Raw genomic sequence first — 20,507 nt, 5'->3', positions numbered from 1 at the left:
GATTTTCCACTGTACGGTGCAGGCCACCCAGCAAAGACCCATAAAGAAAATGGTACCCAGAATGATCTTAGGGGGAGGAAGGAGAGTTTACTAATCATTCTCAGGGAAAGCTGAATCGTTGCCGCGTTGTAGGTAGTTCGTACTGACCTCCTACGCTTTCAGTTGCCTTACACTTGCCCTGTGGTCCTTTTGGGGGGCTCACTTGCTTTGCTTTACCACCAGCAAGAGAGTAGAGGCAGGTACAAATAGGGGAAGGAGATACTCACACGACTTTGTTTTTCTTCACATCTCCGTTCTTATTAAGACATTTGAAACTAATTGTTACAGTGAAGTGTGTAGATTTGTATGTGTACCTTTAGCCCGCCGGTTGCCCCTCATTAACTTGTTCTCTGAGTGGTTCATTTCATGTTGATTTTTAGATAGGGTGAAAATAGTAAGAGGTTTTAAAAAAAATAGTAAGAGGTTTTGCCAACAGTATGGATTCATTTTGTTAGCTTGTTGGTGGGATTCAGTGTTAAAATAACCCACAACTAGACACCTGCCTTTTCAATCATGCTACTAATTTAAAAAATTTTTAGTTGTTTTTGACAAAAATCAGTGGAAAAAGTGAAATCTCACTTTCTAAACTTGACTGGAAGAATGAATCTGTATTATACCAAGCACACAACTAAGTGTCTTAGATTTTATTATTTTTAACAGATCTTTTACTTAATATCATGGAGGTTTAAGTTGTTTTACTAGTAATGTACACAGACTTTTCTATACCTTCCTAGCCCCACATTTGAATGCTCCTTTGCTAGGTTTTTAAAAGAGATTTCTTTCCCCTTTGCCCCTTTCAGCGATGTGCATTTTGTAAGCACCTTGGAGCCACTATCAAATGCTGTGAAGACAAGTGCACCCAGATGTACCATTATCCTTGTGCCGCTGGAGCTGGTACCTTCCAGGACTTCAGGAACTTCTTCCTTCTGTGTCCAGAGCACATCGACCAAGCTCCTGAGAGATGTAAGTTTGCTACAGATACACTTTTTAAACATTTATCAGTGTATTTACTTCAAATAACAAATGTTGTAAGTTCCCTAAATGTTACTCTGCTTGTGTTAAAAGTTACATAATCTTGATGATCTAAGGGATCTTTAGATCCTAGTGATCTTTGGGGGGGGGGGGGGGGGGGAGGGGCAATCTCTTACCACCAGTGTCACTGAAGTCCAAAAGGTATTTCCTCAAAATTTCAAAGACAGTTTACTTGTTTTAAATTCTTATTAAAAAAAATTTTTTTTCTTTAAACCACTGTAGAAATACTGAGTATACAGTATTTTATTATGTACTAAAAAGTAAGTCATTTAAAAAGTTCAACAGTATTCAGTGTCTTCTACACCAGAAAACCACTTAGAGAATTATAAGATGATTCGCTCAGGTGTTATTTCAGGATGGACATGAGTAGAATCAGCAAACACTTTTGAAATTCTTGGTAGTTGTATAGCCCTGATAATCAGTAATAGAAATCTGTTAGTCCTTCTTGATTTCTCTACCTTGATTATCTGTAATCCTCAGTTTTGCCTTGTTTCCTTTCTTTTCCAAACAGTATTTTATAATTATGTGAAAATGTTTAAATGTTTGAAATTTGTTTAACAGAAAATTATAACTCTTTCCTATCTTTATTGTTAAATCTTGCCTCTTTCTTAGTATATGGATTTCCAATGAGCATGTATGCTTTGGAATTTTTTCCTCTAGTAAATTCAATTTCCAGTCTCATTGTGAAATCCCTGTGATACTTTATTCCGTCTTTTTTATGTCACCTGTTAGTTACCTTATTGATAGCTTTTATCTATATCTTAGCAATACTGGTGAAAGCTATTTTATTAAATCTTTTCCAGCTCTCTGGAACATAAATGTAGCTACCTCAGGCTTGAACTTAAGTAGTCTCAAATACAGTTAGATTGCGTAATCTCCATACCATAATTTCATCTTCAGCTAAGATTATTTTGTGTTTACATGTATAACCATATCATCCCTAATCACTATACAGACATAAATTATAGGTAGGGCAAACTGAAATGTCAGATTGTGTTTAGGTGAATAAGGGATTTAAAGTCTAAAATATGTTTGCGATTATATACTTAAGTCTGGGAGAAAAAGAGCATTCATGCATAGCACCTGTCACAGGTGTTACTTATTCTAAGACCCCACAGAGTGAGGTGCTTCACGAAGCAGGTGCACCAGCTGCGAAGTCATCATCAGAGTTGGTTATATTCTGGGGGGTATAATACACTTTGCCAATCAAATAAAACAACTGTATGTGTCTTTAAGAATCTGGATTTTATTCATTGTTTTGTACTTAGGCATACTTTAGACCTCAGTAAACAACATACAAACTTTTCTGTGACCACATTCCTAACGTTAGACATTTTGTTGGTTAATGGCTATGCTGCTTCCTCCTGCAGACTGTGTTCTAATAGGGCATACCTCACTTAATGTTAGAGCATAAACATCGTGTAAAGAAGTGTAAGGACTCAGGGGAGCTGAGCTGCTGTCACTTAGTGTGCGTGTACAATGAGAGGTCTGTGCTGGCACACAGAGCTGAGAGATGCACTGAAATTGTTGGCACCGTGCCTTGTTCCAGAATAGATTTGTGGAGACTCATAAAAATACGTGAATAGTAGGATAAAATAAAACTAAAAATACGCAAGGAAATTTGGCCATGGGAAAGTAAGGGTAGTATAAATATGATGGTAATAGTGACATTGGTATTTTGAGCAATAAATGCATGCTTCCTAGATCTAAGCCACCAACTCGGCTCCAGAGCTCTCCAGCCATCAACACAAAGAGGGGACTATGAACAGTGACCTGATTCATGGCAATGTCAAAAGAATTCACTTGATGCTGAGACTATATGTACGCTATACACTGCAGCGAAACAAATCCCACAGGGCAATTTCTTATAACAGCCCTCAAAATAAGCCAGTGGCGTGAAACCAAAGCCCAATTGAGGAAATTCTATTCCTCAAGTATCTTAAACAGTGCAATCTGTATACACAGCTTTCTGACTATCTGTCTTAATCCAAGGATATAGAGAACATTGCAGATAGAGTGTATTGTAGTAATTTACAAGATAGTCTCCATAAAATCTTTCATAAATATTTTTGTGGGGCTTAAACAGAGTGTTACTGTGAGGGTTAAATAACAATTAATGAAAACATGTAGCAGTTTACCTTGTATATATGAATTGCTTTACAAAATGGTAGTTATTCCAGCTCTTATCTAAGACCCAAGTTCTGCATATACATTGAATATGATACTTCATGCTACTGCCTAAATGTAGAGCAACATGCTTGATAGCTGAGTTAGGAGTTGGAGTGACATCTTTTTATGGAAGCTGGCGGGGGGGGGGGGGGGGGAGGACCTCATTAGAAAGAAATTCCAGCAAAGTGAGCATCTGTGAGCAAGGCTGAGATTTTTATCAGAAAACAGTTGTAGGGCGTTTTGTCATGGATAAATGCTGGTCACGGCCTCATCATCATTCACATGACAATGCCAGTGTATACGAACCTTGTCTGGAAGTTTTACACTAATATCCATTTCAGAGCTGTAGCCAGATCTATTTCCTGAGTGGCATTTTGCTTCTGCGGGAATGCCAAATGGCAAGGAGCCAAACATGTAAGATCAGAGGAAAGAACCTTCCAGAAAGAGTGAACTACTGCACAGGTCTTGAGGGGTGGTGGGCCTGGCACAGGATTGGGGAGTGGCAGCTAGTCCCTGTGCCTGGAACACAGCGTCTGCTAGTGACTGTGGAGACAACAGCAGAGTGAGCACAGACTCCCTCACTTAGGCCTTGCGACAAGGGAAGGGTTTACTTCTTCTGTCTACACTGAGAAGATTTCGAAGGGTTCAAATGGGGGAATACGGTCTCTCTTCCTTCACTCCCCTCCCCCAGTGAATTTACCTTCATCGTTCAGCTTTAAATTGTTTTACTTCATTTAAGCTTTTAACTCGAACCTCCCTTTCTTGGTTGTGTGTCTCTTGGTACCAAGTCTTGCTGCCTTTCTGTTACCTGAAATGCTGTCGGTTCCTGACCTTTCTTTTATTTACCTGCCTACTCTGTGGGCCAGCCTCTCTGGACAACATCCGTGATTTACGTTTTCTTTCTAGTGATTCCATTTAGGCCACCGCAGTGTCCTGCCAGTAACGCGAACAGAGATGAAGGTGCCGGGACGTTGGCGGAGCTCACAGAGCTGTGCTGATGGACCCTTAGCTGGACGCTGCCTGGCAGCAGTTTGACTTGCTGTGGCTCTTCGCCAGGGCTTTGCTTCTGACGCAGGAGTGGTCGTCTCCCCTTCCAGCTTGACCGAGTGAAGCGGTCTGGGACAGGGTCTTCTCACGTAGGCCCAGTGTTCTCATCTTTTCCTCCGTCTCTTCTCTTGTCACCGCTGTCACTGGAAATGACCTTGTCCACAGCTCTGTTTCTCCTGCTCTCTTCTCGCTCCTCCTGCATCAGTTAGTCTCCTCGCTGCGTGCCTCTGCTGGCACTTTCCTTCTTACCTTCGTACCTGCGCAGACATTCCTCCCCTTGGTTGTCCTTCCGGTGGGAGGAAATATCCATTAGTGAAGAGCTTGATCTCGGGAGCCACATTGACCTGGATTTAACTCCTGTTTTCTCTCAAGTTAGCTTTAGCTTTTAGTCTTTCACTCCATCCCTTCTGCTTTTTCAATTGCTTAAAGAAACGTTTCACCTAGTTGTTTAATTACTGCTTCAAACTTAGTTTCCCTGTGGCTTACGGACATATATGTATGTATATGTCTATATGCTTATTTCTCACATGACACTACAGCTGTCCAGTAACAGCATCTTTTGCATGACTTCCAAAAGCCTCTTTTAGTATTTCTGTACTTGTCTTCTCCCTGAATGGGGAAATGGTTGAAGCCGACTTCATTTCTTGACATAGTGCTTTTTTCTGTTATTATTTTTACATAACGCATGGTAAATGTTTTTAGACCGAGTGTATCATGTGGATGTGTTTCTTTGTCTCATTTATTACCAGTGACCCCTACTAATCAAAACAGCATGATCGTGTTGTCATTAAGGAACTGCTGTCAACTGTCATAGTAATTTCTGCCGCAGTGATACACACGGTTATCTTAGTGTAGAATGGGCTTTGCTTAGTGTGGTGCACAGTGCTGTGTGCTAGAAATATGACGTGAGCAACGTAAGTACTGTTTTTCTAGTATTCATGCTAAAAATGTTAAATTACAGTTCAGAAAAAAACACATTTAATCCAGTGTGTCCAAAATATTGATATTTTAACATGTAAGCAGTAAAAACTTTTGATATTTGACATTACTTTCTTCCTAGTAAGTCTTTGGAATCTGGGGTGCAGTTTAAACGCATAGCACATGTCACTTTGGACAATCACGTTTCCGTTGCTCAGTGGCCACATGTGACCAGTAGCTACCATGGCAAGTTAAGTGTCAGAATAGCAAACTCTGGAACGTTTCACAGAAGCATTTCACACAGTGTTCCCTGCATGTTTACAGTAGAAAGATGAACTGAGTAGTGTGTGATCATCAGAATGTAGTATTTGCTTCAATTTCTGTAAGTTTTGAGTAGGCAAAAAAATAAAAGGTTAGTTTTTAAATGTACATAGCTTGAATGACTAAATATTGGCACTCTCTTTTAGTGTTAAAAAAAATTGACCCTATTATGTCATTTCTGTCAAAAATGAACTAATTTATGACGTTTCCATTTTTAGATTAATGACTTATTTTAAATACCGGTCAAAGAGTCATTTAAAAGTGATTTAAGACCTATTTAATAAAAGAGGATACAAAGTTGAAAAAGACAAGGTCCCTACCCTTTAAGTGTTCATAATATTGTGTTATAGTCACTTGATTTTATAACAGTTTATTCTCAGCATTTGGGGAAAAGGTATACTCAGCAACTAAATGGATATTTAGGTGTGGTAACATTAGATATTCAGGGCTATGTGAGCAGAGTTTTGAAGGCCTCTTTGGGCTATGTGAGAGCAGAGTTTTGAAGACCTCTTTGGAAAGGGTTAGGGGCACAGTAAAGGGACAAAATTTCAAGCAGTGACAACGATGTATATGAGCACACGGGCACTGAACAGCATGTGTGTGAATGTGCATAGCAAGCTGCTTGTTGTCACCAGGAATAGTGCGTGGTCCTCGGATTTCACTGGAAAGGGAGGTAAGGGCTCCCCCCCCCTTTATGCTAGAAAATTTTTACTTTTTTTTCCTCTTAGGTGAAAAGGTGGGTATTGATAAAAATTTAAGCAGGGCATAACAATTAGATTCACAATTTTGAAAACTTATTCGAGATGTGTAGATGATTAGCGAGAAGGTCAGATCCGTCAACAGGGATCCCATTTAGAAGATACTGTAATTACCAAGGCAAAGTGGGCTGGACTGAACTATACAAATTGAAGGAAGAAGGATATATAGGAAGTTTACTCAGTAGGAATTGGTGTCTACTTGGATGTGTTGGGTCAGGGAAGAGAAATAGTGAGACTAAAGTTTCTGCCTTTACCCAGAATGATTGAGAAAAACAGGAGAGGTTTAGATTTTAAAAGTGTTTTATTTTAGAGGTGTTAAGTTTTGAGTATTTTTAGAACATCTGGCTATTGAGGTCCAGTGAGACTTGAGAATAACATCTTATAATTTAGAAGGAAGTTTGGGGCTAGTGGTACAGATTTGGGAATCATGGGAGTTGATCGCAAAGGGAAACCATGGAACAGGATGAAACCCTAAAGTACTCCAGCATTTAGAGGGACCGTAGGGGTCCAGAAGCCAACGTGGGAGGTGAGATGGAGGCATGGGAAACCTGAGGGGAGTTCAGGAGAAAGTTGCCATCATAGAAGCCAAGAGAAGGGACTTTACTGTGGGAGTGGATAGTGATGTAAGTGCTGCAAAGGATAAAAAGAGGTCTGAAAAGTAACCATTGGATTTCATAGATCATTGGTAGCCTCCTGAGAGTGGCGCCAGGTACATGGCAGGTGTGCAGCTGCCAGGGCTCCAGCTGCAGGGCCAGGTACACTCCAGGGCTTGGTTCTGGACTGCGAATGGTTTCTACCATTTTAAAAGGACTCTAAAGGAAAGAGCAAAAGTCTGTATATTAGAGATTCTATGGCTTATAAAACCAGTTTGTCAAGTAAAAGGAATAGATGATTACTCTGCTTCAAGATGCTTGACTGACAAAAAAAACAAGGTGGAAAGGGCTTATAGCCAGAGAGGACTGACCAAACCTTCAAAAAGTAAAAGGGAGGGGAAAAAAACGTTCGTCTATACAATTTAAAAGTCTTCAGATCATCAGCTAATCAAACCATTTAGTATGTGTCACATGTAGACATACTTATATATATCATCAGATTAGTATGATTTTAGAACATGATTTTTCTTACTGTAATTATGCATGAGTTTAACTGTGTACTTGGCAGGACAGTTTATTGTTACATTTTTGTTATAGATGGTAAAAGAGCTTAAAAAGTGCTATTTCTTTTAATCCATATCTGGGGATAGAGGATGTCCATGATTACCTAGATTTTAATACTTTTTTACAAACTGGCAATTAATATAGAATTAGTATATGAAGTTTTGTTATTTGTGTACAAATACGTAGTTTCCATCTTTAATATTCTCCTTCATACGATGTTTTCTAGTATTAAAAAAACCAGTATTTGATCTGAATAAAAATCAGTCTGTTTATGCTTAAGAAGCACTTAATTTAGTTGATATTAACATTTCTTAATTGTCTCTTGACTTATCTTGTTAATTTTAAAATACATTTAACATCCAAATAAAATGGTTCTTTTTGCACTGCAAGGCATTTTCTCAGTTGATATTTTCCTGTTTGGTTCTTTTCAGCAAGCATATGTTGAGAATTTAGTAGGTGTCCAGCATCGTCATTGGTACCAGGGATATACAATTAGATAAGAACTGCTCTGGTCTCAGGTAGATGTAGGCACAAATAAACTACGTCAAAACTATATGATTAAATTTAATGTAATTAATTTTAGACTAAATACATTAGTGTTTTTCCTGAGACCTTATTCTGATTGGATATCAGTTCAATGTGGATAACATCGAGTGTCTGAAAGGTTTACCATGCAAATTCCCTTCAAGTGATTTTTAAACTGTAAAGTCAGAAAAATATTAAACTCTTCTACAACAATTTCATTGTTTTACTGTTAATTATAGCAAAGGAAGATGCAAACTGTGCAGTGTGCGACAGCCCGGGAGACCTCTTAGATCAGTTCTTTTGTACTACTTGTGGTCAGCACTATCATGGAATGTGCCTGGATATAGCGGTTACTCCATTAAAACGTGCAGGTTGGCAATGTCCTGAGTGCAAAGTGTGCCAGAACTGCAAGTAAGTTTTAATTTCAACTCAAAGGTGTGTATTGAGTTTAAGAGAGACCCTATTATTAGGTGCTAAAGGTTTGTGTAATATGATAAAGATTGTTCATACTGCAGCTATATTCATTCCCACTGACTTCATCATGTCTTTAAAAAATTACTAGATATTAACATTTATATTATTTTGAAACAAGTCTAAACAAAAACTAATTTTCATAATTTTAAATTCCTCTGGTTGCCTAAAAAACTCATTTAAATTTGCCAAACATTTTAAATGAATGATATTAACAATTTAAAAGAAGCATTAGAAAAACAAAGCATCTAATTTTGAGAGAGACTGGGGTGGAGACTTAATAGGAAAATAAACCTCTAATTGCAGAAAGTTATATGAGAGCGAGTGAAAGAATCAGTGATGTGTTTCAATTTCCATCCTAGGAAGAACTATTTATACTAAGACTACTTAAAAAAAAAAAGAAAAAAAGAAACCTGTATATATCTGAAGACAGTTACCTTCAGTAGACCCTGGTCACCATAATACTGAAGCACAGTTGCTGTATGGCATGTAAACATTTGGAATGGGATTATCTCTTCCTATTTGTTGTATTCCATCCTTTGGTTATTTCTCCAGTCTTTTTTGTGATTTTTTTTTTTCTCCTGCTACTAATTAGCATGATAATTTGGGGAAGTTATCTGCATCTATAGCAGTCTTCAAATTGTTTACAAGCCAAGGACTTTTGTAACAGGAGAAATTATGCCCACCACTGCCATGATCAGTCTGTTTTATTTCTAATTTAATTCGATAACAGGCAGCATCGATATCTTAGCAAGTATGTGGAATGAATAGGACCATGTGCTTTTATATTTTGGTTAAAAATTAAAATAGCAGCGAACATGTATTTGATACCTTGTTATCTGTGCCTAGTTTCTTGGGAAGGAATAAGAGAACTTGAAGAAAGATTGCTTTTCCTCGAAGATCTTTCCACATAGCTAAAGAGATAAAACGTGCAATTTTATGTGTAGAATTTGTTAAAATGAATAAGAAATAACTAGAGGCCAACTAACCCATCTTCCTGTTTACTTCTGTTTGTCCCCAGGTGTTACTCAGCGGCTCCTCTCTCCACTCTTCTTCTTGCATTCCCCAGTTTTTCTTTTCCCGTCCTCTTGAAGTAAATTCTTAGTCTCTGAGAGTGGCTGATAGCCAGGAATCCAGGCAGAGCTCATGCTGTAGGGCAGGGGCCCGATCTTTGGGGCAGAAGAGCATTCAGGGAAAAGAGTTGAGGTTTTTTGACTGCAATTCTTAATAATTTTGAAGAGATGATTCTTAACACCTGTTTATTTAGTACCAATGCTCAGTGGATAGTCTAAGCTCTTCAAGCAGAATTTATATTTAATTCTCAGTGTCTTTTGTTCACATTTTATACCTGAAGCCAAGAGGACTCAAGTGAATTTTACTCAGGAGTCACACAACTAGTGGAACAGCAGTCTGAATACAAATATAGGTCTGATGCCAAATTCTATCCTCTTTTTATTACATGACAATGTCTTTCCGATTCACGATGCCAACGCTTGTTCCTTCCCGTGCAGCATCACCTGTCAGTTACAGCTCCTTCCCCTAGAAAGGGTGTTTACTGAGATGTTTAAAAAATAAAGGCCAGAGTCCTTCATGTTCCCTTAACCTTCCTTCTCTGCAGGAACCCTAACCTGGCTAAAGCAGGTTCACCACAGGTGAGCACTCAGTGAGGATAGTCCTGTAGGGACCTTAGGAAGATGTCTGTTTCATCCTCCAGGGGGTTACCTCTATCATTCTGTGAGCGTAGACGAAACAGACACTGAGGTATTTATGAACTGGGCAGGTCCTAGGACTGATTCTTTTCATGATTACTTATGTTATAAACATAAGTTTAAAGATAAGGCATCATTAATGCTATCTTATTTTTTAGACAATCGGGAGAAGATAGCAAGATGCTAGTGTGTGATACGTGTGACAAAGGGTATCATACTTTTTGTCTTCAACCAGTTATGAAATCAGTACCAACCAATGGCTGGAAATGCAAAGTAAGTTGTTTATGTTTTTAAGAAAAATATCATCATCTGTATGCTTTTCATATAGACCAGACAAATCGGATACCTATTCAAATCTATACATCATCATCAACTTTAAAAAAAACAACAGCTTTATGGATGTATAATTAATATTCAGTAAACTGCACATATTTAAAGTCTGTAATTTAATTATACGTGTATACATTTATGAAACCGTCATCACCTTCCAAGATAATGACCAGATTCATCACCCCTAAAAGTTTCATGGTGTTCCTTGGCAATCCCTCTTTTCCAGCTGTTCACCCTCCCCCGCCGCCCCTGTCTTCCAGGCACTGTGCTGTCACTCACCATTGGTTAATTTGCATTTTCTAGAGTTTTATATAAATGATATCGTATAGTATATACTCTTGGTGGGGGGAGGGTCTAGCTTTTTAAACTCAGCAAGATTAATAGTTTGAGACTCACCCCCATTTTTTGTGCATGTCATTAGTGACTCCTTTTTATTGCCAGTTAGTGGACAGATCATAAATTGTTTATCAGATCACTTGTTGGTGAACCTTTGGGTTGTTTACAATTTTAAGCTGTCATGAAAAATGCTGTTATGAACATGTTAACGTATGTATGGTGCTTCATGGCTTAGAAATTGGTTTTGAATGATTTATCTTTAATCTTTCCAGAAAACTATCTGAAATGTAGTAGCCTCGTATGAAGATACTGAAAACACAGAGCTATAGTTTTAAAATTCAGTAACTTAAAATTCAGAGATAAAACACACTTTTTGGTGATTGTGTAGTGATTTCATATGCACATCACATTTTTATGGGTGTAAGTACACTTGTATTAAATATTTGGAATCATATGGTATATATTCATATTTTGTCCCTCCCCTGTGGTAGTTTTAGTAAGTGATTATTAGATCTTTACTTTTTAGACGATATTTAACGTTTCTCTTGGTTTTGAGAGTCAGAGGAGGTCTTGTAGACATTGTTTCATTGCTGAAGATATTGGTCTTTCTGCCTGGTTATGACAACTTTAAGATGCATTTTCAGTTTGTTTTTTTTTTCACTTTTTCCGGGTAGTCTTTTAGTCCGTGATTCTCCCTTCTTCCATCTATTTTGTTACTTGCATCTTTATGACCCTGAGGTGTTCCATGCTGGTCTCTTTAAGCTTCCTGGGGAATTCACTCAGGCTCTGTCCTCTGCATCTCTAAACCCTGTGGGTTGGCTGGCAACTCTACCTACTGGGCAGAGTCAGTACGCTACCAGGTAAACAACAAATTTTAGAAGTATTTGTCCACGGAAGCACAGAATAGTTAAACGCTTCAAGTGAAACTAGAAGGATAGATCAAATTTATCTTTAAGTCTCAACTGACTGAATCTAACTTTTTTTTTTCCCCCCGTTTGGAAGATATTTATCAACAGTATTTACTGTGACTTTTCTTTAGATATTCTCTAGGATGGCTCAATCATAAAAGTAGTTCATGTACTTCCTTTGAAATTCATATGGGTAAACTAATAAATTCTAGATGAGAGCTGGTGAGGACCTAGTGGTTAATTGTCCAAGTTTACTTATTTGTAGAAGCAGAATAGGGAATAAAACCCAGGTTTCCTGTCTTTTTTTTTTTTTTTAAATACGTTCATTTTGAGACAGAGAGAGAATCCCAAGCAGGCTCTGCACTGACAGTGCAATGTGGGGCTTGAACCCATAACCGTGAAATGACGACCTGAGCCGAAACCAAGAGTCGGATGCTCAACCAACTGAGCCACCCAGGTGCCTCTGAGGTTTCCTGTCTTCCCATGTTTTATCCCATGTATAATGCTGTCTCCCTATGCTGTCAGACTATACTTCCTTGAGGAGCAGGGCTTTTCTTTCTAGATTAATTAAGAAATATTCCTTATCTAATTTTCACTTGAGTGTGTAGATGCTAAGAAACTAGACTTTAGATCCATAGGCCATCTCTGTACATCCCCCAGGTTGAGTTTTTATTATTATTATCTCAATTTTATAGAACAGACATGAAGCTAGGCGTAAACTTTCTTTTTATCTTCAATATGTACACTGCCTTTTAAAAAAACTAGTATAAAGTAAATATTTAATCTGACATACAATTTTGCTTTGAAACTAAATTGCCAGGATTGGGTTTAAAAGAAAGATATTTTCTCATGCTCAGTTCAGTGTGTAAGCTTTTCCTCTGGCTTTAATAACGTTGATACAGAGAATGCCTTTTGTATTTGTATAAAAATAGTATTGATAATGTCCTGACCATGTTTACTAGCTCAGAATAATCAGACCTCGAAGTGCCAACAAGCAGCCCTTCAACAATAGATGTAATGAAGTGTCGGTGTAACTATAGCTTTTTGTTCATGAGTGCACCGTTGTGGTACAGTTGAAATCTGTACTAAATGAGGTATCAATCCAATTATTTCTAAAATAGGGAACAGAAGTTCCTCATTTTAAGTTACTGGTGTGTTGTTTGCCCTTTAACTGTAGCCAGTCGATGTATATGCAGACAGGAACCCTCTCTGCTGGCTCTGTGGCGCCCTGTGCTGTTCGCACAGCTCATTCTTGCCATAATTGTACTGTGTAAAATCTTGCATCTTTCACACACTTTTGACGCACTTGATAAATACAAAAGCTAAATGCAGGTGTTAAAATCTGCATTCTGCATTGTGTGACCCTAGGAGGTCAGTTAATTTTTTTTGTTCGCGTTTCTATGAAAAATTTCAAATTTTCAGAAAACAGCCCTCTAGGACTGCATCTGTGGTCTACCTGCACCCTCACTTTCTTGTCCCCTCGGCACAGAAACGCGCTCCCGTTACCCGAGCACGGCCCTTCTCTGGACCGCCAGGTTTGTCTCGACTTCAGCCTAGCGGCGTTCAGAGGGGCGGCGTGGGTGGGTGGCTGAAACGGCCCCGGAATCCGAGGGGAGGGGTCAGGCTCCAGGTGGAGGCTTCCTGGGCTGCTGGCCTGCAGGCTGTGAGCTAGAACCGGCCTGAGGCTGCCTCTAGAGGCTGGAAAGGTGTGCTGGCCCAGCAGGGGTGGGAGGTTGTTTGCTGTCTCAGGAAGGCCTTGGAAAGGGGAGCGAGCTCACCTGTAGGACCCCGAGGACTGGGTGAGGGGGTGGGGGAGGGCGGAGGAAGCCGAGCACCTGCGCCAAGGCCCCGCCCACCGCAGGTCTGGGCCACCTGGAACTTGCGGCCGGCCGTCTCCCGGTTCCAGGGCGGTGGGCGCTGAGTTCCGGGCCGCCACCCGAGGGTGGGGCTAGGAGGAGAGGGGCCTCTTCCCTGGGGACGGAGATCCTGCGGTAACTGCCCTCCGGTGTGGCTCCCGGAAGGCGGGGCCTGGGGGCCGACGAGGTGGGGCTGCAGTCGGCCTCTCGTCAATTCCGGTTCCTTCCTGTCTGCAGGGCCCGCGCTTTCCTGGGTTCGCTTGTTTTCTCGTCTTGATTATTGGGCCACAGAAAAAAACCTGCTGTCGGCAGATTTGTATGTTTATGCTTTCATCTTTACGTACCTGTACTTGCCTTGCTTGTTTTCCGAAATAGGAAGTTGAATTCATAATTCGTTTTCTTTACTTTTCTAAGGAGAAAAAGTACATTTAAGACTATACATTTACCTTCGATTATAGCTTTGGCTGCACTCGAATTTGCTGTATTTGTTACTGTCTCTGTGTACATCTGAACTAATCACTGTATCTATTTTTAAGTCATACTTAAGCATGTAAATTTCTGCTCTAATTGTATTTGATCCAATAATTAACCGGTGTAGTTTTCTTTTTCACAAAGAGTGACTTTAAGGTGTAGTATTTGTCTTTATTAATTTCATACAGATAAAGTCCTTTTTGTTGTTTGACTAGTTGATTCCACAACATATCAGGATGTACATAAAATTGACTGCTGCAGTTTTTCTCATCAGTTTTTCTTTGTAGTTTACTTTTTCTTTTATAAACAAAACTAATATTTTGTCGTTGTTCTCTAGCAAGTGGGTCAGGTCAGTGTTGATATGTTGTGCTTTTTATCAGTGTAAAGCTACTCTATTGTGTAATGCCTTTTTTTGGAGGGGGTGAATGCAAGGAACCAGCTACTTTTGTTTGCCTGGCCATATGGCCTTATAGGGCTTTAGTTTGCCAGTTGAATGTATCTTTTCACAGCTTTTTATTTTGTGTCATTTTAAAAGTATTCTTTGAAAGGTTTAATAGACTTAACTATTGAGATTAATGGTTGCTATTGAGATGCTTGGCTATTTTAAGACAAATTGGTTCTTTTGATTTCCTTTCTGTTTTTCTGTTCCTTTTATTTCCTGCAATAATTTGCAGTTAAGAATCTTATTTTATGAATGCTGAGTTATAGATGTTGAAAGTATAAATGTTTTCTTCTCCCACTTATTACTGAAAATGAAGAAGTGAGAAATTTTCCTTCCTTTCCTTTCTTTGTCTTATATTAAGACTGTAAACGTTGTCACGTTTTCCTTGCAAAAAATGTCGTTTCTTTATAAATTCCAGTCTCATTTAGCCCCCAGTTGTTTGGATTCTTGGTTATGGAATAGTCATTTTTCTGAAATCCTGCATATCTGAAAGAGACAGTTGTTGCCTTTAGACTACCACAAGAAGTTGTTTTGGTATTACTTTGTTTTATAACTTTTTCTTTTTTATGTTGTGGAAACTCCCCTTCCCCCCCTCCAGTTTGTGGTATCACAGAAGAAAACTTTTCCTTTTTTTTTTTTTTTTCTTTTAAGACATTCACTTAATTAAAATCCTTTTTTTACTAAGAGCTTTGGGATCTTCGTTTTTGTCAGTTACTCGGAATAAGTTGTTTTGAGACTGTATCTGATTGCGGTTCTACATGAATTAGCGTTACCTGGAACGTGCTGACCACGGTCAGTCTCTAGTCTGGCCAAAGAAAAGGTCTAAGGAAGTGTTGGTTAACTTTGCCTTTTTTTTTTTTCTTTTTCTCTTTACATTTGCCATCTTTACGGTCTCTTAAATAATCTTCAGTAACATCTAGTAATTTTGTTTCCTTCTTAAAATAAGGAAACATTATCATCTTTGCTGTGTTTTTCATTATCTGGGAAAATGTCTTCAGAAGTCTGGGTGTATTTCTTGCCGCTGTTCTCTTTTATCTTTGTCTTGCTTGCTCTCTTCCTGATTTGCCGTCTATAATAGTCTGCCGTGCTCTTTCACAGTGACTGAATCGTGTATAATCTTGCTGAGAATACATAGTTTTGTTTTAATTCTGCTCTGTGGAGGTATTACAACGTGGGTAAAAGATGAGGCTGGGGAGTCAGCCCCACTCTTCTAGTGACTAAATACAGGATCTTTGGCAAAGTGTTTTACTTCCTTAAGCCAGTCTTTCTCCCCTAGAGAATGTGAGTAGAACTTCCCTCACAGTGGTGTTGGATTTAGGGAGGTGATGCCTGTAAAGTGCCATGTAATGCCTGAATTAAGTACCCAAATAATCATCGTGGAGTTTTTCCACAGGAAGTCTTATCCACTGTGCAGCTTGAGAGAATGATCCTCTTTCTCAATTGTCAAATTTTTTCATAGATGTCTGTAGTCTTTTGTCATAATTCATTCGTTTATTTAACATTGGGAGGCCTGCTGTATGTCAGGCACTGTGCTGCAGGTTCGAGGTCTGCCTTTCGGGAGGGGGCAGACTAGTGAGGCTGCTCACGCTGAAGATGGGGGGCTCTGAAGACGGGGGTGGTCTTTTTAGGAACTTTATTGTATACCAGTCATTGTCGGGTAGGTTCTTTTTCTAGTTTCTCTGTCAAGAATGCTTGTGTATTGACACGTCATGCATTTTTAAAAATTATTTTGAAATAATTTCAAACTTTAGAAGTTGGAAAAATAAAAACACCCATATGCCATTTCCCAAGATTTACCGTTGTTAGGGTTTCAGTATCATTGTGCACCCTCTTTCTTTCTTCTCCTTCCCCCAACTCTTTTTTTGCCCTGAACCATTTGAGGGTTGTTATATATACCGTGCCCCCTTTGCCCTTAAACACTTCAGTGTGTATTTCCTCTCAGTAGGGATATTCTTACAGAATCACAGCACAGGCTACCAATTTCATATGTTTATATCAGTGTAAGTATTTTCATCTAATCTCTTATCCATATTTCAATTTTGTCACTTGATCTAACATCCCATATAGCATTCGCCCCCTCCCATGCAGGTTCCAAGATCTGGTCTAGGGTGAGGTATTCTGTTTAGTTCTCTCTTTGACTCTTTTAATCTGGAAGTTTTCCTAAGCCCTTCTCTGTCTTTCCGATATTGACATTTTTGAAGAATAGAGTTCTTCCCCACATACCTGTTTTTGTTTTTTTTCCTCCAAGTAGAACTTGTCTCATTTTGCCTTTGTCTAATACTTCTTCATAATTAGGTAGTCACGTGTTCTTGGTCAGATGACTGTATAAGTGACGATGTGCCCTTCTCGGGGTATCCCTGCTAGAGGCACGTGGTGCTGATCTCACCCTCATAGGTGATGTGAATTCTGATAATTTGGTTAAGCTGCTGTAAACTTCTTCACTGTTTGTTTGTTTTTCTCTCGATGTAATAAAACATATGAGAAGATAGTTAAGACCATGTGAATATCTTGCTCCCAAGAGCATTTTTAGGATATTTCCTCCAAGACCTTAGGAACCCTTGTTTGATGCATTTTTACCTGTTGGTTTTAAAGGGATGCTTTTGTAGCCCTAGCATTTCTTGGCATTTACCAGTCAGCCCTCTGCACTCTACTATAAGCAAGAACTCTCCCTTTTATTACATGCCACAATTATTTGTTTATTGTCAACATTGAGAAATTTCCATTATTTTCAGTAATTTATAATTCTTTACCTAATTCATTTTACACTCAGATTGTCCCATATTTGCCCTTGGTGGCCTCTTCAGGCTGGCTTCTATGGTTTTGTGACATGTCCTCACCATTTATTTGAATACTTCCATTACGTTTTGGCATAACAAGATGTCCCAAGCTCATCGTACACCTTCCTGCTCCGCCCGGGGAATCAGCCCACTTTTCCATAAGTGGGTCCGGTTCCTTTGGTGGAAAGTGGGTGCAAGATGTGCTCATTGCTATGGGTGTGTTTGTTTCTTTGTCTTTTCAGCAGATGGGACAGGAAATACATCGTGTGTAAACACACACACATATGTATACAAATAAATGTGTCTGTACTCACACATGTGTATAATTATAAATGACAGTTCTGAGTAGAACTTTTTATATAACTTTGACTTTTGAGAGTATGTTAATATCCTATATATTTTTAAAAAAATAAAAAGGGAATAAAATCTGTTACTGAGAGCAAACCGAGGTAGGTTTGTTTATTTGAGCCGTTGAGTAAATGTGTTGGTGTTGTTGGGACGAGAGAAGAATACAGATACAAAATGAATGGGAGAAAGCAAGAATTCAGTGGGAGGGGTCAGAACTGGAGTCATTGGTGTAAATTCATTATTTATAAATTATGTACACGTGAATATGTTAATTCTTACCTCTTGAACCCAAAATTGTATATCCGACTTTGTTAAGTTCTTTTATTGAATTTATGACTGATTCTCTAGGATTTTCCAAGTGCTATCTTGTCATCCAGGGATAGTTTTGTTTCTTTTCCTGTTGTTTTCATTTGTTTCATGGTTTACATTGGCTTCAGAACCAGGTTAATTAGATAGTAGTCGAGGTAGGTGGCATCCTTGCTTTCTTCCTGACCTTGGTGGGAATGCCTCTAGGGTTCTCCACTTAAATAAAATGCTGGCTTTAGGATCGGGATATGTATGTATATCACATTTAGAAAATACTCCTCTGTTTTTATTTTTCTGAAGAGGTTTTTTTCTTCTCTCTCTCTCTCTCTTTTTTTTGTTTTTTTTGTTTACGGCTTTACTTTTTTTCCAAAGGTTTTTTTCAGCATCTGTTGAAATGCAGTCATTTATTTTTTCTTTTCAGACCTAATAATATGTCAGATTTTATTAATAGATTTTCTAATATTTAGCCATTCTTGCATATCTAGTATAATCTCCATTTGCTCATATTTTATTCAGGATTTTTGCCTCAATATTTATGAGCATATTTGTTTTAAAACTGTAAGACTTTAGCGAATTTGTGGTTCATGCTAGTTTCTCTTTTTTTGATCGGCAAATCTTTCATACTCAGCTCAGAAAGTACAATTCCTTTTGTTTCTGGTGTCTTAGATTGAAAAATTGGGGTGGATAACGAGAACTCACAGTTTATCAGCTGTGTGCCCAGGATTTTAAGACAAGTTGGCTAAAGGTGTAGGAGAGAGTTTGGCAGGCTTCTGGCAGGCCTTGTGCTCTGTAACCAGTCCTGCTTCGGTAAGGATAGGGCTTCCTGTTTGAAAATGTGAGAAGCCGTAATTGGATTTTGATGTGGAGAGATTACGTTCACACTTTTGGACTCCAGGTCATTTGGAGTGGGTCATGATAGTTCTTTCGTGCGAATTCTTGTTTTTAGTTCCTGAGCCACCGACAGGCAGATGAAGTACCGGTGTGTTTTCCCAGCACGGAGTCGAACACTTAGTTCACAGAAGCTGCCTCCTGATTCGGGGATAGGTTTTTTTTTTTTTTTTTTGTTTTTGTTTTTGTTTTTGTTTTTGTTTTTTTGTTTTTGTTTTTTTTTTTTGAAGTTTGGGTTGCTATGTTCTTGGTTTTCCTCCTTCCCTATTTATGCTTTCTTGGATGTCTCTAGCCCCTATTTATGTTTTCCTGGAGGTTTTAGTGCAAATTGAATGATGTCTCCTCAGATGTTCAAAAACACACTGCCTTTTCAAAAACATACATCCTAAACGAGTGTCAAGAAAATTAAAGCTTAATGTATAATGTACGAATGTTTCATTGATTTCAAAAAGGTTCGCACCAGAACTGCAATACAAATGCATAACAAACTGTTTTTGTTTTCATTTTTTCTGGTGTTTAGAATTGCAGAATATGTGTAGAGTGTGGCACACGATCTAGTTCTCAGTGGCACCACAATTGCTTGGTATGTGACAGTTGTTACCAACAACAGGATAACTTATGTCCTTTCTGTGGGAAGTGCTACCATCCAGAATTGCAGAAAGACATGCTTCACTGTAATATGTGCAAGAGGTAAGAAGACACAGTTCTCCCACTGAAGTGTTTTGTCAGTTCTTCTATCCACGCGATCATTTGTGCTGTCATATATCTTTGCGCTCCAAGCTTTTATCACTCCAGTAATCCTTTTAGTACTGAGTACTGTTAAAGATGAAATGAAATTACATATTTATGAGTCTGGAAGGCAGAAGGAAGGGAATGGGCGAAAGACCTGAAATGAGCATTGAGAGGGAAAAGTAAGGAGGAAATAGTTTAAAGATATGGAAGTAAAAACATGTGAACACCTTTGAATGACATCTAAAAATGCCAGTTCCTTTTCTAGAACCTTCACCAGTTGCCAACCCCTACAACCTCTCTTCTATTACCCTTAACCCTTCCTATACCCAGTTTTCAGCAATTGCCTCTTTTTTTTCCAAGATAGTAACTTGTCTTTAAATTAGAAAATTTTATTTAAATATATTTATCACTGCAGATGGGTTCACTTAGAATGTGACAAACCAACAGATCACGAGCTGGAGTCTCAGTTCAAAGAAGAGTATATCTGCATGTATTGTAAACATTTAGCTGCTGAAATGGACCCCTTACAGCCAGGTGATGAAGTGGAGATGGCCGAAGTCACTACAGGTAAACTTGAGAATTTTTGTTTCTTTTTAACGATACTGTGCCAACCAGTCACCGATGCATTATTTTAGTAATGATGAGGGAATCCTGTGTATCAGATCCCATCTTACTCTTAATTTCTCAACCTTTAATTTAAATGTGCAGGTGATTTGGGTCATCTCTGAATCTGATGGCTGACAGCAAATCTAGCTATTTTCCAGCCCTTTTCGTAATAGTCGAATTCTAGGACCAGTGTGCCTTACTCCAGCTGTGCTCTTGGAGCCAACAGAAGTTGTCAGTGTTTGGCAATATGACCTAGTTCGTACTTTATAACCTGGGATTATTTCACTCCAAGGTTTAGTTTAGTGGTTTTTGTTTTTTGTTTTTTGTTTATATTTATTTTGAGAGATACAGAGCAAGCAGG

The 20,507-nt window shown here is 38.7% G+C and overlaps 1 protein-coding gene and 1 long non-coding RNA gene across 2 annotated transcripts in view; one reads left to right on the top strand and one right to left on the bottom strand.

Annotated features, from left to right (window-relative positions):
* The window catches only part of KMT2C (lysine methyltransferase 2C), a 284,438-nt gene that overhangs the window by 154,715 nt on the left and 109,216 nt on the right, over window positions 1-20,507 (top strand). Inside the window, 5 exon segments of the mRNA XM_019424862.2 lie at window positions 840-1,002; window positions 8,206-8,377; window positions 10,305-10,419; window positions 19,329-19,498; window positions 19,956-20,107. Of these exon segments, the coding sequence (XP_019280407.2) occupies window positions 840-1,002; window positions 8,206-8,377; window positions 10,305-10,419; window positions 19,329-19,498; window positions 19,956-20,107 (772 nt within the window).
* On the bottom strand, window positions 9,279-13,581 carry LOC109252403 (uncharacterized). The gene is made up of 3 exons (XR_008420800.1): window positions 13,499-13,581; window positions 9,427-9,606; window positions 9,279-9,351 (listed from the first exon to the last, which is right to left on the bottom strand). It is a non-coding gene; the product is annotated as an uncharacterized LOC109252403 (long non-coding RNA).

Source organism: Panthera pardus, unplaced genomic scaffold (assembly GCF_024362965.1).
Source record: "Panthera pardus isolate Hobbes unplaced genomic scaffold, ASM2436296v1 HiC_scaffold_9, whole genome shotgun sequence".
In the NCBI taxonomy this organism is placed as follows: Eukaryota; Metazoa; Chordata; class Mammalia; order Carnivora; family Felidae; genus Panthera; species Panthera pardus.
Note: the sequence above shows the minus strand (reverse complement) of the source record. Positions and strands in the feature narration are given on the sequence as shown.